Source organism: Mytilus trossulus, chromosome 6, assembly GCF_036588685.1.
Source record: "Mytilus trossulus isolate FHL-02 chromosome 6, PNRI_Mtr1.1.1.hap1, whole genome shotgun sequence".
Classification (NCBI taxonomy): domain Eukaryota; kingdom Metazoa; phylum Mollusca; class Bivalvia; order Mytilida; family Mytilidae; genus Mytilus; species Mytilus trossulus.
In genome coordinates, this window is record NC_086378.1 from 30967915 (window position 1) to 30983406 (window position 15492).

Sequence of the window (15492 nt, forward strand, 5' to 3'; positions counted from 1 at the left end):
CATTTAATTAATTATAAGTGTTTAACATGTGTACATGTCAAGATCAGAAGGTTTAAACAGATGAGAAATTTGCATATATTTGCATTTTTGGCGTTTTTAGTGGTGTTTTGCCAGATTACTTGATGAATTGGATATTTACGAAAACCTGGTAAATTTAAAATACAATTAACTAAAGCCCTGCAATTTGTAATAATCTTTGAACAACATTATCTTGTTATAAACCAACATGGTACAGCTAACCATATTAACTTAAAACATTTTGAGTTAATAAACATTTCTATATTATTCTGTAAAATGACATTCTAATGATCTTCTATGTCATTCAAAACTTTTATAAATAGAGCATATAAATATAATAAATTAAATTACTATAAAGTATAAATCAATGATAACCAATATATGAGGTGTCTTTGTTTTGCTTTGTTCTATCTTGAAAATTATATTTAAAGACTGTCATACAAGGCTTGCTGAAGTAATTAGGGCTATTCCAGAAAAAAATGTATGGGGTGTTGGAAGGCACATTGTATTATTAATACATGGGTGATGGGTATCAGAGCAACTTTTCACACTATAATGCACTATAATTTTCAATTACAATTGTCTGGGTGGCGAGTGCTGACAAATACTGCCTTCCAATCCCCCATACATTTTTTTCTGGAATAGCCCTTAAGACATTATAATACTTTCATGATGTTTTATTTTTCATTTCTGTTGGTGGATTGATTGGTTGGTGAATAAACACACAACTTTTAAGCGCCAATTTTGGTCTGTTTTTCTGAATGAGGAAGCTGCAGTGCCAGGAGAAAACCACAGGCTCATTTCTGTTGGTTCATCGAGTATATGTTTTCCAGGAACCTAAACAACGAGGATCTTACCTCCAATCTCTCATTACAAAGTATTGTGATCTTACCTCCAATCTCTCATTACAAAGTATTGTATCTCCATCAGTTTCTCTTCACAATCATCTGTCATTACATCGTCATCTATCTTTTCCATAAGACAATTCAATATTCTGTAAAGTAAAATCTATCTTTTAATATCCATCAGACAATTTCTATATCCTGTAAAGTAAAATCTATCTTTTAATATCCATCAGACAATTAATGTTCTGTAAAGTAAAATATATCTTTTAATTTCCACCAGACAATTCAATATCCTGTAAAGTAAAATCTATCTTTTAATATCCATCAGACAATTCAATATTCTGTAAAGTAAAATCTATCTTTTAATATCCATCAGACAATTGATGTTCTGTAAAGTAAAATATATCTTTTAATTTCCACCAGACAATTCAATGTCCTTTAATCAAAATCTAATATTATCTATCAAACAATTTAATATTCCTTAAAATTAAATCTATCTTTTCCTTCAAACAATTCAATATTCTATAGAATTAAATACATTGTATGTTCACATGCTAAGACAATACAGTTTTCTATGTACACATGCCTTTTTCATATCATCAGCAAATTACAATCCAAATTATTTTTTTGTGGGGTTAAACCAAATGCAGTGAAAATGCAGGCATCAACTTTGATGCAATACACATATTCTTCATCTATTTCATGTGACAATGACAAAACATATTTAATACTGTGGATTTATTATTATATTGTTGGATACCAATTTCAGTGTCTTTTGTGGGTACATTTAAACCAGAAAATTAAAAGTTCAATGAATGACAAATTTTCTTAAGGGTTATGTGCAGACTCTGGAAGTTTAATATCCAGTAACATGTAAGTTTAAGTTCATCCACGAAAATTAAGTGAATCCATAGTACTATTTTGAGATGGGGACTGTTTGGGGGCATGATAATTGCATTTTGAAATCTCAGTTCTGTGATTAGCTATTATCGTTACAACATCCTCACATGAACTGGATATCTTAAGTTTATTACTTTGTTGAAAGTAAGGGAACTCTGAAACCAACCTAGCATCTCCAGCCTGAATGTTTCTACATGCTGTCTGTACAACAGGCATACAAGCTTTCATGAGAACTTTGTCCATCTGGAAGTTACTGCCAACATCAGCTTCTAACAATAAATCTTCTACCTGTAAAACAATGTGTGAGCTTACTCATTGTTCAATATAATATATATATTATATGTAAGTTTCAAGCGAATCTTCAAATGACAATTTTTTCAAAACAAAAAAATATGCACAACATTATTTTTAAGATGGCTTCTACTGGAGAAATAATTTCACTCAGAAAAAAAATATGGAGAATATGTTCACGAGACATATCATATAAAGTTGTAAAAGAACATAACTGAAGAAATATAAAATTGATGCTACCAAGATTTTTTACTTAATCTGTCTTTTATGGTAACAAGCATTGTGTATAAATTTCAGAATATTTAGTTGAGGCAAATTAAATCATAAAGAAAACAGAAACAAAAAATGAATCCCCGAGTAAAAGATAATGACTCTAACTTACAGCACGCTGACATTGTGCAGACATTGGTACTCTATTATCAGCGGCCTTCTTCCTTGATTTAGTCCGTGCCATATCCATTAGACAATGGACCACCTGCCCTTCCTCCAGCTTGTCGCTGTCCTCTGGTATACAGTTTTTAATTTCATGCTCACACATAGCAATAAGTTCTGGGTTGATCTTGTAATCACTCAGTAATGTCTGTCTCACTTCATTCATCTCTGCTAAACATTCAGGTGTAATTTTTTGATCTGAAAATAAAATCAATACAAAATAAGTCATACCGAATTTTGCGAAAAAATTGTTAATAGTTTATTGAGAATTTTTTTGAATAAAATCAGTTGGGTTTAATCAACCTACTTAATCACAAAGAGGAGTTAAAATTTGAATATTTTGGCATATAGTTTGAATTAATCTGTTATAAATCTTAGTTGCAAAATGTTACATTAAATCTGTTGCATTTAAATCTAATGTAGCATTCAAAATTGTTTTATCAATGTATATTTCCTAATGTAATCAAACTGTATAATACTTTCTCTTAATGTTGTTTGTAAGATCTTAAATACCTATACATATATGTGATTCCCTAGCAGTTCTAGGGACAGGTATTTAATAATTATCTGCAAAAATTGTAAATGATACTGTGGAATCATGCATGTCATTTGAGATTGCAGCTGTCAGTGTAAAAGTGTATAATGTTGATAAAGACCAAGAAATAAGTAATAAATGTTTTCCTTCCCCTATTCAATACCATTAAAAGTTAATACCAAAACAGTACACACTGTTGCTCTATGTAGGTATAATTGGGATTGATATTTTTTTTTTTTAATTTTTTGGACAGTTCCAACTTAGTGTACAGGACAAAATTATCAAATAACCTGTGTGATCAAACTACATACAGAAACATTTTTGATAGTTTGACCTTTATCTTATTTATTTTTCATAGTATCCTCCAGAAAACCCTTGACCTTATTTTTTCATAATTTCATATCCTCCTCCTACCTTTGATCCACAACTTAACTTTTTTCAAAGCCTCCTCCAACCTTTGATCTGTGACTTACCTTGTTTCATAGCATCCTACAGACAACCTTTGACCTTTATCTTACTTAATTTCATGGCCTCCTGACAACCTTTGACCTTTATCTTACCGTCTTTCATAGCATCCTCCAGACAGATAAGTACAGTTGCCCTCTTGGTATCTGGATCCTTAGTTTGACCATGTTGAAAACATTTAAATTGCTGAATATCTTTTCGGCAAGCAACATAGAACTTTTTTTCTACTTTGACATCTTCAGCGATTTCTCTCTGTCTTCTTTGTAACTTTTCTTTACACTGAAAAAAGCAAATTCTTAATTTGTCTTGTTGTTATATTTATAAGTTACCAGTAAAAGGTTTTGCACCACAAATTCAGACTGTTACCAACTTAAAACATTTACTAGGAAGTAAAACTAGTTAATACTACTTATAAATCTCACAACTAGATGCTAATATTTCAATCAATAGGGACATTAATGTCAATGTCTGCTATTGTGAATGCCATAGTCTGCTATTGTGTATGCCATAGTCTGCTATTATGTATGCCATAGTCTGCTATTGTGTATGCCATAGTCTGCTATTGTGTATGTCATAGTCTGCTATTGTGATGTAACAGTATGCTATTGTGTATGTCATAGTCTGCTATTGTGGATGTAATAGTCTGCTATTGTGTATGCCATAGTCTACTATTGTGTATGTCATAGTCTGCTATTGTGGATGTCATAGTCTGCTATTGTGGATGTCATAGTCTGCTATTGTGGATGTCATAGTCTGCTATTGTGGATGTCATAGTCTGCTATTGTGGATGTAATAGTCTGCTATTGTGTATGCCATAGTCTACTATTGTGTATGTCATAGTCTGCTATTGTGTATGTCATAGTCTGCTATTGTGGATGAATAGTCTGCTATTGTGTATGTCATAGTCTGCTATTGTGTATGTCATAGTCTGCTATTGTGGATGAATAGTCTGCTATTGCGTATGTCATAGTCTGCTATTGTGTATGCCATAGTCTGCTATTGTGTATGCCATAGTCTGCTATTGTGGATGTAATAGTCTGCTATTGTGTATGCCATAGTCTGCTATTGTGTATGTCATAGTCTGCTATTGTGGATGTAATAGTCTGCTTTTGTGTATGTCATAGTCTGCTATTGTGTATGTCATAGTCTGCTATTGTGGATGTAATAGTCTGCTATTGTGTATGCCATAGTCTTCTATTGTGGATGTAATAGTCTGCTATTGTGTATGCCATAGTCTGCTATTGTGGATGTAATAATCTGCTATTGTGTATGCCATAGTCTGCTATTGTGGATGTAATAGTCTGCTATTGTGTATGCCATAGTCTGCTATTGTGGATGTAAGTCTGCTATTGTGTATGCCATAGTCTGCTATTGTGGATGTAATAGTCTGCTATTGTGTATGCCATAGTCTGCTATTGTGTATGTCATAGTCTGCTATTGTGGATGTAATAGTCTGCTTTTGTGTATGCCATAGTCTGCTATTGTGTATGCCATAGTCTGCTATTGTGGATGTAATAGTCTGCTATTGTGTATGCCATAGTCTGCTATTGTGGATGTAATAGTCTGCTTTTGTGTATGCCATAGTCTGCTATTGTGTATGCCATAGTCTGCTATTGTGTATGTCATAGTCTGCTATTGTGGATGTAATAGTCTGCTTTTGTGGATGTAATAGGCTGCTATTGTTTATGCCATAGTCTGCTATTGTGGATGTAATAATCTGCTATTGTGTATGTCATATTCTGCTATTGTGGATGTAATAATCTGCTATTGTGGATGTAATAGTCTGCTTTAATGTATGTCATAGTCTGCTATTGTGTATGTCATAGTCTGCTATTGTGTATGCCATAGTCTGCTATTGTGTATGCCATAGTCTGCTATTGTGATGTAACAGTATGCTATGTGTATGTCATAGTCTGCTATTGTGGATGTCATAGTCTGCTATTGTGGATGTAATAGTCTGCTATTGTGGATGTAATAGTCTGCTATTGTGGATGTTATAGTCTGCTATTGTGTATGCCATAGTCTGCTATTGTGTATGTCATAGTCTGCTATTGTGGATGTAATAGTCTGCTATTGTGGATGTTATAGTCTGCTATTGTGTATGCCATAGTCTGCTATTGTGTATGTCATTGTCTGCTATTGTGGATGTTATAGTCTGCTATTGTGGATGTTATAGTCTGCTATTGAGTATGTCCCAGTCTGCTATTGTGTATGACGCAGTCTGCTATTGTGTTTGTCATATGAACCTAACACATCCATGCCATTAATTTAAAAACATCTTCTTTCGTTTAATTAAAACTGTTAACGAGTTTATATCGCTTGAAATCAACAAATTACACTAAAGAGGAGAAAAAGAGTTCTTAAAAGGAACTAGTATTCTTTATCAAGCCAAGTTATGGTTTGTCTGAAGTCTTTCAAAATCAAGGACATCATAAAGCCATGTTCTCATGTCCTGACATGTGTGTCTTCTTTTGATGCAGTAAAAAAACAGAAAAAGAGTCAAAATAAGATTTACAGCTGATTTCAATGAGTATGTAGCTAATGGTAATATCTTTGGTTAGCTTGCTTGCTAGAAATCAGCTGTAGTTTTTTAGTTTTTGTATGATGAATGGTAAATATGTCCATGATGACCTTCGATTTCTCTTTGCATATTGGGGACAAACAATTTTGAATATTTGTACCAGTCATATATTACTAAATTTTGCTTTAACATGGATTACTTTTACATGCACATGTACTTTTAATGTACATGTTCTGCATATATAAAACATGAAAATTTTCAATTAATGTCCTTTATTTTACATGCAACAGCTGATGGTCATGTCTTAACTTGATGTAAATAATATTGTTTTTTTTTTAATTTTTCTTGCTGGTGTATAATATATGTTTGTTTCTTTATAATCTTTCGCGGTAAATTATGCTTAGAATTAAACAAGAAATCATTGAACAAATATATCAATGATAATCACAAAACCATCAAGTCCAAAAAGGTTTGATCTATATGAATGTCAGCAAATGAATGGGGGTCTCCGATGAGTCCTAATCCCTAAATCCCAGGCTAAAAACATGAAATCCTGAGGTCCAGAATTTAATGAAATTTAAATCACAACATCCCGAAATTCGATAAAAGAATTCCCTAATCCCCAAATGACCAATCTCAAAAATCCAGGGCTTAAAAACGCCCGATCCCAGAGTGCTGGTAATAATCCTTCCCCCTCAGTTATATTGAGTGCAGTCATAGTTTGGTATTACAGGAACAAATTGATGATTTTTCAAAATTTTCTTAGGAATATATATCATGTGTATTACAAAATTAACAAAAAGTGACAGGACCAATTATATTTTTACCAGACATGTCCTTTCGGCCCTGCCCTTATTTTGAGGACTGTGAGTCAAGAGTTGACACTCTTCTATTCCATTATTGTGCAGCACTCACTGTTTTGAGAACTATATCAAGAGCAAATTAGACATGTTTCATATACTGTGGATTAATTAATTTTTTGTGGGTACCAATTTTCATGGTTTTAGGAAAAATTATGTTTTCAAGGATATTTGATTTCATGGTTTTTCCAAACTCTTCATACAAGCCAATAGAAATGTTGTACTTCGTTGATCATTTGAATTCAAGGTTCACATACAACTACGAAATCCATGAAAATTGGTATCCCACAAACATTAATGAATTCACAGTAGTATCTATTTACTAAATCAAATCAAAGGAACATGAATTTACTTCTGGATCAATATTGTAACATTGATCTTTTTCCTTCATACCAATAGGACTGTTGTCAAATTATTTTACAAATGAATTTAAAGCATTTATATGACGAAAACATCAGTTTGTGATTTTTCAATTGATAATTAGTTTCGGTAAACCACAGACTTAAATACCTGTATCGGCATGGCTGGGTCCATCTTATTTTTAAACAAACATTCATAAACTCTTCCATTGCCTGCTGGTGTCTTTGGACAGAAATGTTCCCTGGCATCTCGACATGCATAATATAAGGGTCTGTCCATGTGATAGTCATCTGACTGTAGTTCGGCCACTCGTAGAAGCTGATGTTTACAATGTTGTGATAGTTTAGTTATGTTCCTCACCAGACATTCAAGTACAGCTCCTTGTCTATGTACAGAGTCCTATCAATTATAATGTTATACTGATTATTCACTGGAAGGAAACAATATTTATTCTTTTTTAATCAAATAAGAAAATATGTGAATATAAGTTAAAAAAATATAAAACATACAGAAATAAAAAGACACAAAGCAATAATTCATCACGAACTACATTTTTACTAGATTTTCTATCCCAGGAATAGATTATTTTAGCTTTTAATGTCAAAACCATTTGGAAATTTAAGTTCCCAATGGTCTTCAACTTTGAAAAAAAAATTAAAGCTAGTTTCTTTAATGAGTGTATCAATACTGCCATTCAATTTGAAGTTTTGCTGATCTGATTTCTGGCCCATAATAAACAATTGTCTTACATTGTCATCAATAAAATTTATCATGATTTTAATTATAATATTCTGGTTTGGACTATAATTGGGGAAAAAAAAAGTGCCATATGGTGTCAAATTCAAACAAGAGACTGTCACAACGACAGCAAACCGGATTTATTAACAATTATTTGTGTCCTGGCAATATCACAAGAACCATTACTGATGAATGGTGAAAGTGAATATCGTCAATATCAAATTTGACCTCCATTTTGTAGTCAGTATCAACATATTAAAATTAGAAAAGCTTAGATTGAATGGTTCATGAGTAAATGCAACAACGTGAATGGAAACGCCATTTTAAAATCTTTCAAGAACCATAACTCCTGAACGGTAAAAGTCAAAATCGTCATTATTGAACTTGACCTCTATTTTGTCATCAGTAACAACATATAAAAATTTCAAAAGCTTTGGTTGAATGGTTCATGAGAAAATGCAGGGACACTACTGGAAACACCATTTTTCAATCTTTCAAGAACCATAACTCCTGAACGGTAAACGTCAAAATCGTCATTATTGAACTTGATCTCCATTTTGTCATCAGTAACAATATGTTACAATTTGGGAAGCTTTGGTAGAACAGTTCATGCGTAAATGCACGGACACGACTGGAAACTCCATTTTACAATCTTTTAAGAACCATAACTCCTGAACGGTAAAAGACAAAATTGTCATTATTGAACTTGACCTCCATTTTGTCATTTGTAACAACATATTAAAATTTGGGAAGCTTTGATAGAACAGTTCATGCGTAAATGCATGGACACGACACGCCATTATTGAACTTGAGCTTCATTTAGTTGTCAGTAACAACATATTAAAATTTTAAAAGCTTTGGTTGAACGGTTCATGAGTTAATGCACAGACAACATTTGATTGCCGCCAGCCTGCATGCCGTACATCCCCAAATCAATAACCGACATTTTTGTCACAAAAATCTGGTTAATAAAATGAAATGCCATAAAACTAAATTTCTTGGAGAAAAAAATCCTGCAATTAAAGTAAATATTATTAGATTTTTATCAATCCGATCAAACCAATGCTCTCGTCATCATCAAAGTCCATAAGTTGTGAAACAGTACCATATTTAATCTATAAATAATTATGAAATTGATTTTTATAAGTACATGTAACTAATAAAAACTTTTTATTCACTGATCATGCTGATATGTTTTATGTTTGTTTGTGAAATGGTGTGTCTTTTTGTCACGTTGATCTACAATTCCATGTTCCTCATGAACTATAAGTTATACCTCTTTTTCTACTGTTTCTAATCTACCACATGTAAACCTCTGGATATCATCATGACATGCATCAGCAAACTTGTATATCAAGGTGTAGTCACTGAAGACGATTTTGGACATTTTTTCTAGGTATCTTTTACATTCTTTGGCTTCAACTTTCTGGTAATTGTCAACCAGACATGGAATTATCTGTCCACTACCCTTTGGCAATTGATTGCACTCTTCCATCTGAAATATACAAAATCATAGATTCTAATTTCACAAACTACTGTGGAAATATATAAAATCATAGATTTTAATTTCACAAACTGCAAATATATAAAATCATAGATTCTAATTTCACAAACTAATGCTGAAATACACAAAATCTTGGATTCGTGTTATCTTGGATTCATGTTACAAATGTGTTAGCAGGATTATATGGTTGAATTGATGAAGAACGTACCGAGTCAGAACGCCAGGTAAAGTGCAATACAGTTGATTAAATTGAAAGTTTATTGCTGACATCAATCTTGGATACAAATTTCATTAATATCTGGCAAATATAGAATTGTTCACCCGACTCAAGTTGAGAAAGCTGCATTTCTACTTAATTAACATGTCTAAGGGACATAACTCTTGTAAAATATATTCATCAGTGCTGGTTTAAAAACTCATTTGAGACATTGGAGATATTAACCGTCACTATAAATTTCATAATATAAGTCTTCAAGAAACGGAGGCTAAAGAGAGCTTTCAATACAATTTTCCATAAAGATTATATTTTCAAGGATCTCTCATAAATAGTTGTTTGAAACTAAGTTTCAAGTATGTACATGACATTGCTGATACTAAACTATCATGTAAATTTCATAAAAATCTGTTATGTATTGTATATATGTGAGAATGCTTCGAAATTACGACTAACAGACGGACAGACACCCAGAATTATCATGACATGAGTCAGTCAGATGGATCACATCTTCTTTTTTAAATTTACAGTTAACAATCATTTCATTTACTAAACATAAAAGACCGATTGCTTATAATATCTGATGAACAGACTTGACCTCTAAAAATGAACTTTGACCAATGAACCTGCCAGATGGATATGCAGGCATGTACACTTACATTAAAATCTTTCCAGGTATGATCAATACATTGTTGGTCAATATTAAAGAGAACAGTCATTCAAACACATTTATACCACCTGCTGTTAAATTCTAGGAAACAAATTTATTGATTACATGTAGTTGTCACTGACTTTACATATATTCTCTTAAACATTTTCCTGTATGTGGTTTTAACTCATGTACAATTGTATTTAATTTGTTTTTATCCCGCAATTTAACATTTATAATTGATCATTTCAAGCTGTTGTTTCATTTTTCATAGAAACCAAACTATAAATGACTTAAGACTAAATTTGACCTTGTCTTACATCATCTGACAAAAGCTAAAGAATATTTTTCCTCATTTAGGGGTAGTAATTCTCAAATCACAAATCACTAGAAAAAAGGAAGCTAAACTTCCTTTTTTCTGTTAATGAAAAGGAAAGAACACAGGAGACTGCTTATATATTTTCATGGTGACCCCTCCACCACCCCACCCCCCTTATTGTGAATAGAATGAATGAATTGCTGTTTACCAGAAGACTTATATATTCAGGAAGAGAGCACAATATTAAACAGGATATGAAATATGAAGCCTTCTTTGTACTACATCATGTACCACAAAACACTGAGTGTAACTTTTAAAGTGTTATAAAAATAAGAAGATGTGGTTTGATTGCCAATTAGACAACTTACCGTCTCAATGCTCAACTTTGTACTTTATTTGGCCTTTTTAACTTTTTTGGACTCAGGCGTCACTGATGAGTCTTTTATAGATGAAACGCGCGTATATAGAAAATTAAGTCCTGATATCTATGATGGGTTTATATCTGACACCAAATAACATAACTGTTTACAACTATAGGTAACTGAACAGCCTTCAACAATGAACAAGACCCACACTGCATAGACAGCTTTTTAAGACCCCTAAATGACATAAACGAGAGCAAACAGCCTGACGAACTCACATGGTAAAAGTCATCAACATAATACATCACATTATTGTTTCTTCAAGTGAGAGAACATCATCTTTATAGTGTAAAGTTAAGTTAAAGCATATTGATAACTTCTTTTGTTTCTTCCTAAAAAGATCTTGTATGAAGTCAGCCTCATAAGAATAAAGTCAGCAAGAAGAGGAGCAGTTTGTTCTCATTGAAATAGCAATAGTTTGTTGAAAAACATGTCCTTTAAACATAACAAATATATTACTGTAAACCAACTTATTTTTGCAAGCTATAGTAATAACACGAATATAAACTGTCCTGAATATGTCAAACCTGGATTGTTCCTGCAAGTATATAAGATTATCACGAAATTAGATTGCTGCAAAGTGGTCTAGAAAGGGTAAAATGTGAAATAAAGTATAGAAAAAGATAAGTTGATTTCAGTACTCATTCAGTCCTCTAGTTATAGTTATTTGTAATATTTACCCGAGGCAAATCCTCCTTACAGACATCATTTGCAACCATTTCAAATCTGTCATCTTTAGTCAAATTTTTCTTATAGTTCCAAAGAAGCTGAAAAGAAATGTAAACTAAATTAAATGAATACATAATCTTATATTACGGATTACAAATGTGTCGAGGTTTGTGATTGGATAACAACACAGAGATGTCAGTATATATTCAGGAAACTGCCGGGGTATATACGACGTTTTTATCCCCAATTGGAACCTCAAAAACGTCATCATAACACCGGTTACTATGTGACGTAGTCAAAAGCTATCAGACTGTCAAAGGCTCACAGAGGGAAAATAACGACGTGCTTCAGTCAATAATACATTTTTTATACAAAATCACGCAATTAACACTTTTAATACTTATATTTAATGTTAAAAGTGTTATTATTAATTATTACATACACGATAAAATTATTTTCAAAGCAAATTAGAAAATACTTCACGTATGCGGAACAGGTTGGGTTTTTTAACTTATATATTTGTTGTCAACAAATACTTTCACTGGGAAATAACATTAAGTCAGGGGTAATCCGTAATATATGTGTAATTCAGGTCTCAGAAAAGGTATATACTGTGACATTCCCGGCTTAGAGCTTATATCCCCTTCGCCTTTGGCTCAGGGGATATAAACTCTAAGCCGGGAATGTCACAGTATATACCCTGTCTGAGACCTGAATAACATATAATATTTGTGAACTTATATTATATATATGTTGTCATACATGGCAGTCTGCACCAAAACTTTTTCAACTAAAAGTACGAAGACCAATATTCTGATATTTTTCTTATCATGCTTATTGGTACATTGTACATGTACAAAAATTACTGGTCCAAATGAAATTTTACTAGTCTGGGGCATCGGACTAGTGGCTCACCATGCCGATTGGTTACATGTCCCTTTCTTAAATTAAAAAAAAGTTACCGTCTACCAAGAAAGACATGTCACTGACAACTGAAATCTCATCGATGCTCATGCACATGTTTCTGTCCAGAAAACCCCAAAATCAAAAAGATTTAATTTTTTTTTTTAAAAAGATGCACAATTTCATCATGTTCATGTCAACTTGAATACCCTGTGCAAGAAAGGTTGAATTCTATTAATTAGTTTTAAAGGATTTGATCTGTCCATGTTTTGATTTCTGAAAATCCAAAATCACTGATCAGAAATTAAGATAGTAGGGTCACAACTTCGTGTCTAATGATTGGTGAATCTTATGAATTCTGATTTATGAATACATACATTGTCAATACTTAACATGCTAAAATAAAATGTTTTATACTTTTCTGTTCGTTTATTTTTTTTCAGTAATGACTACATCATACAAACAACAAAATTTCTAATTGAACAAGGTCAAGACTTCTTTCGACTTTTAAATGATATTTTTACACTTTACATATTTAGAGGTGTACTGATTGATATCTCTCTTAGTCATGTGATTTATTTACAGGTATTCATTTTGATTGTCCTTCTGGGGAATCATTTTATTTACCTCTATGTACATTGTATATTAAGATGGTACCCAACACCTTATCTAAAATTAATTTGGATTGTTTAATTTTCTTAAATTTTTGACAACCAATAACAAAGTATTGACTCTTTGGAGAAAAATATGAAAATTTCAAAAAACTTGAACCAACCGTTTTATCAGAAAAATTACACTGGTTATATAGCAATTTGAAGAACAATTATTTTGATCATTGAGAAGCTCAATATTTCTTTTATAACAAAACAACATTATTTAAACGTTCTGCTGATTTTACAGAGTTATCTCCCCATAGTGTTAGGTACCACCCTAACATACATGTATGCATACATGTATTTAATTTCTTACATAGATATAGGAAGATGTGGTGTGAGTGCCAATGAGACAACTCTCCATCCAAATAACAATTTAAAAATTAAACCATTATAGGTTAAAGTACAGCCTTCAACACGGAGCCTTGGCTCACACCGAACAACAAGCTATGCCTACATTTAGTTTGCTTTGTGCATCCTTTAAATACATTTGTTTTCTGTTGGTTTTCTGCCCCTGATAATATGACTATTTCATTCTATTTCAGAAATGCCTTCATACAAATATATATTATCACATTATTAAATTTATAAAGAACAAGGTAAATAAACAACTCTTAATTTATCAAACAGTTTTGTTTGGTTTTTTATATTGCGTATGACAACATTTAATTTGATGTCAACAATTAATAACGAATTTGACACTTATAATGTATCAACATAAAAAAAGTTAAGGAAAAGGAAGGGAATTTATTTTACTTGATGAATTATATCTATAATTATCTCTGAACCAGGATTTGGACCAAAAACAATGCAATTATTTCTTGATTACACTTATTATATTCTGATTGTAAATTTTCATTTGTCTTGTATTCCATATTTGTAATGATCTGATCTACATAAATTTTATCCTTTTCTAGGCATTGCCTCTTTATTTTTGGGATGCCTAGTCTCTCAGGTCATGTAGTTCATAGAGTTGGTTTAAGCAAATTACCGTATTAAAAAATATGTCCAGCTTTTACTACAAAAATGTTTAGAAAAGTAGAGCTCTAAAAGATAAAACACAAAGTCTACATTGTACAGCAAAGTCATAAACAAAATGTGTTTTTCAAAACTAGAAAAGTATCCCTCATTTAAGGAATAGCTTCTCATATGGAGAACTATTCCCCATTTGATGGATTCTCCTCAACATAAAAAGGAATGATTTGATAAAATATAAATTAATTTAACTCAGACCATATAGATATAGATATACTATCAACATTGAAATCTGTGGTTGCTTTTAAATTTCTGTACATAAATACTTCAAAGTATAAATAAATTGTGTCTAAGGCCATATATAGTGTTCCTTAACACAGGTTTACAAATGTATCCAGTATAGTAGGTCTTAATCCAAAAATAAAACTTACATGTTGGCAATCTATGGACACTTCATCTGCAATCTGAAATAAACATAATAAAACCATTAATAAAATGCATTGCAATGAACTATTCAATATTTATAAATACATTGTCAGCCATTGTGCAATGTTTGTGTCTTTATACAAAACAAAAGTGCACATGCAGAAATGATTTTGAAGGTTAAGGTCCATCATGTAAACATTGCAAGGATCAAATATACAAATGTATATGTCAAAGGAATAAGTTCGGTAAGGGCCATATTTGGCCCCAATAATAAAGTTCATAGTTACAATACAATACATGTTTCAAGTTGCCCTAAAGACATGTTAGAAAGTTAAACAGAACTGTTTTTGTCAAAGTTTAATTCTAACACGTTCATTTTTACATCCAAAAAAGGTCAAAATAAGGGATTTTGGTGAAATTTGACAAAATCAGCTAGATTTCAACCAAATGAAGGACCAGGAAACATAGAGCGCAGGCGTCGACAAGCTTAAGATTCAAAGAAGACATGTTAAATGTCTTCACAAACATAATTTTAAAAGATCTTTGTTGTCGACGTATGCGCTCTATGTTTCCTGTCCAATAATCTATGGAAATTTACCCATTTTCGTTGATTTTTTCATGAAAAATCAATATGAGTACAACTTGTGACGTCATAATGAAACGCAGAAACGTAAAATTTTCAACAAAATGGTTTATATCCTAGCTAGTCAATGTATTAGCTGTAATTTATCTTGATATTGGTCGATAAATATGAATTTGAAATTTACGCTAAAAAACGGGGCCATTTTAGGAC

General features: G+C 31.9%; 1 protein-coding gene across 2 annotated transcripts in view; it reads right to left on the reverse strand.

Moving 5' to 3' along the window:
• LOC134721102 (Golgi apparatus protein 1-like) overlaps positions 1 to 15492 on the reverse strand; it is a 46237-nt gene that overhangs the window by 26166 nt on the left and 4579 nt on the right. For both annotated transcript variants that reach the window (XM_063583839.1, XM_063583838.1), the window contains exons 2-9: positions 14705 to 14737; positions 11754 to 11840; positions 9242 to 9460; positions 7378 to 7626; positions 3582 to 3765; positions 2437 to 2684; positions 1930 to 2051; positions 911 to 1012 (exon numbers count right to left, since the gene is read on the reverse strand). In XM_063583839.1, coding sequence (XP_063439909.1) covers positions 911 to 1012; positions 1930 to 2051; positions 2437 to 2684; positions 3582 to 3765; positions 7378 to 7626; positions 9242 to 9460; positions 11754 to 11840; positions 14705 to 14737 — 1244 coding nt within the window. The remainder of the gene's footprint in view (positions 1 to 910; positions 1013 to 1929; positions 2052 to 2436; positions 2685 to 3581; positions 3766 to 7377; positions 7627 to 9241; positions 9461 to 11753; positions 11841 to 14704; positions 14738 to 15492) is intronic.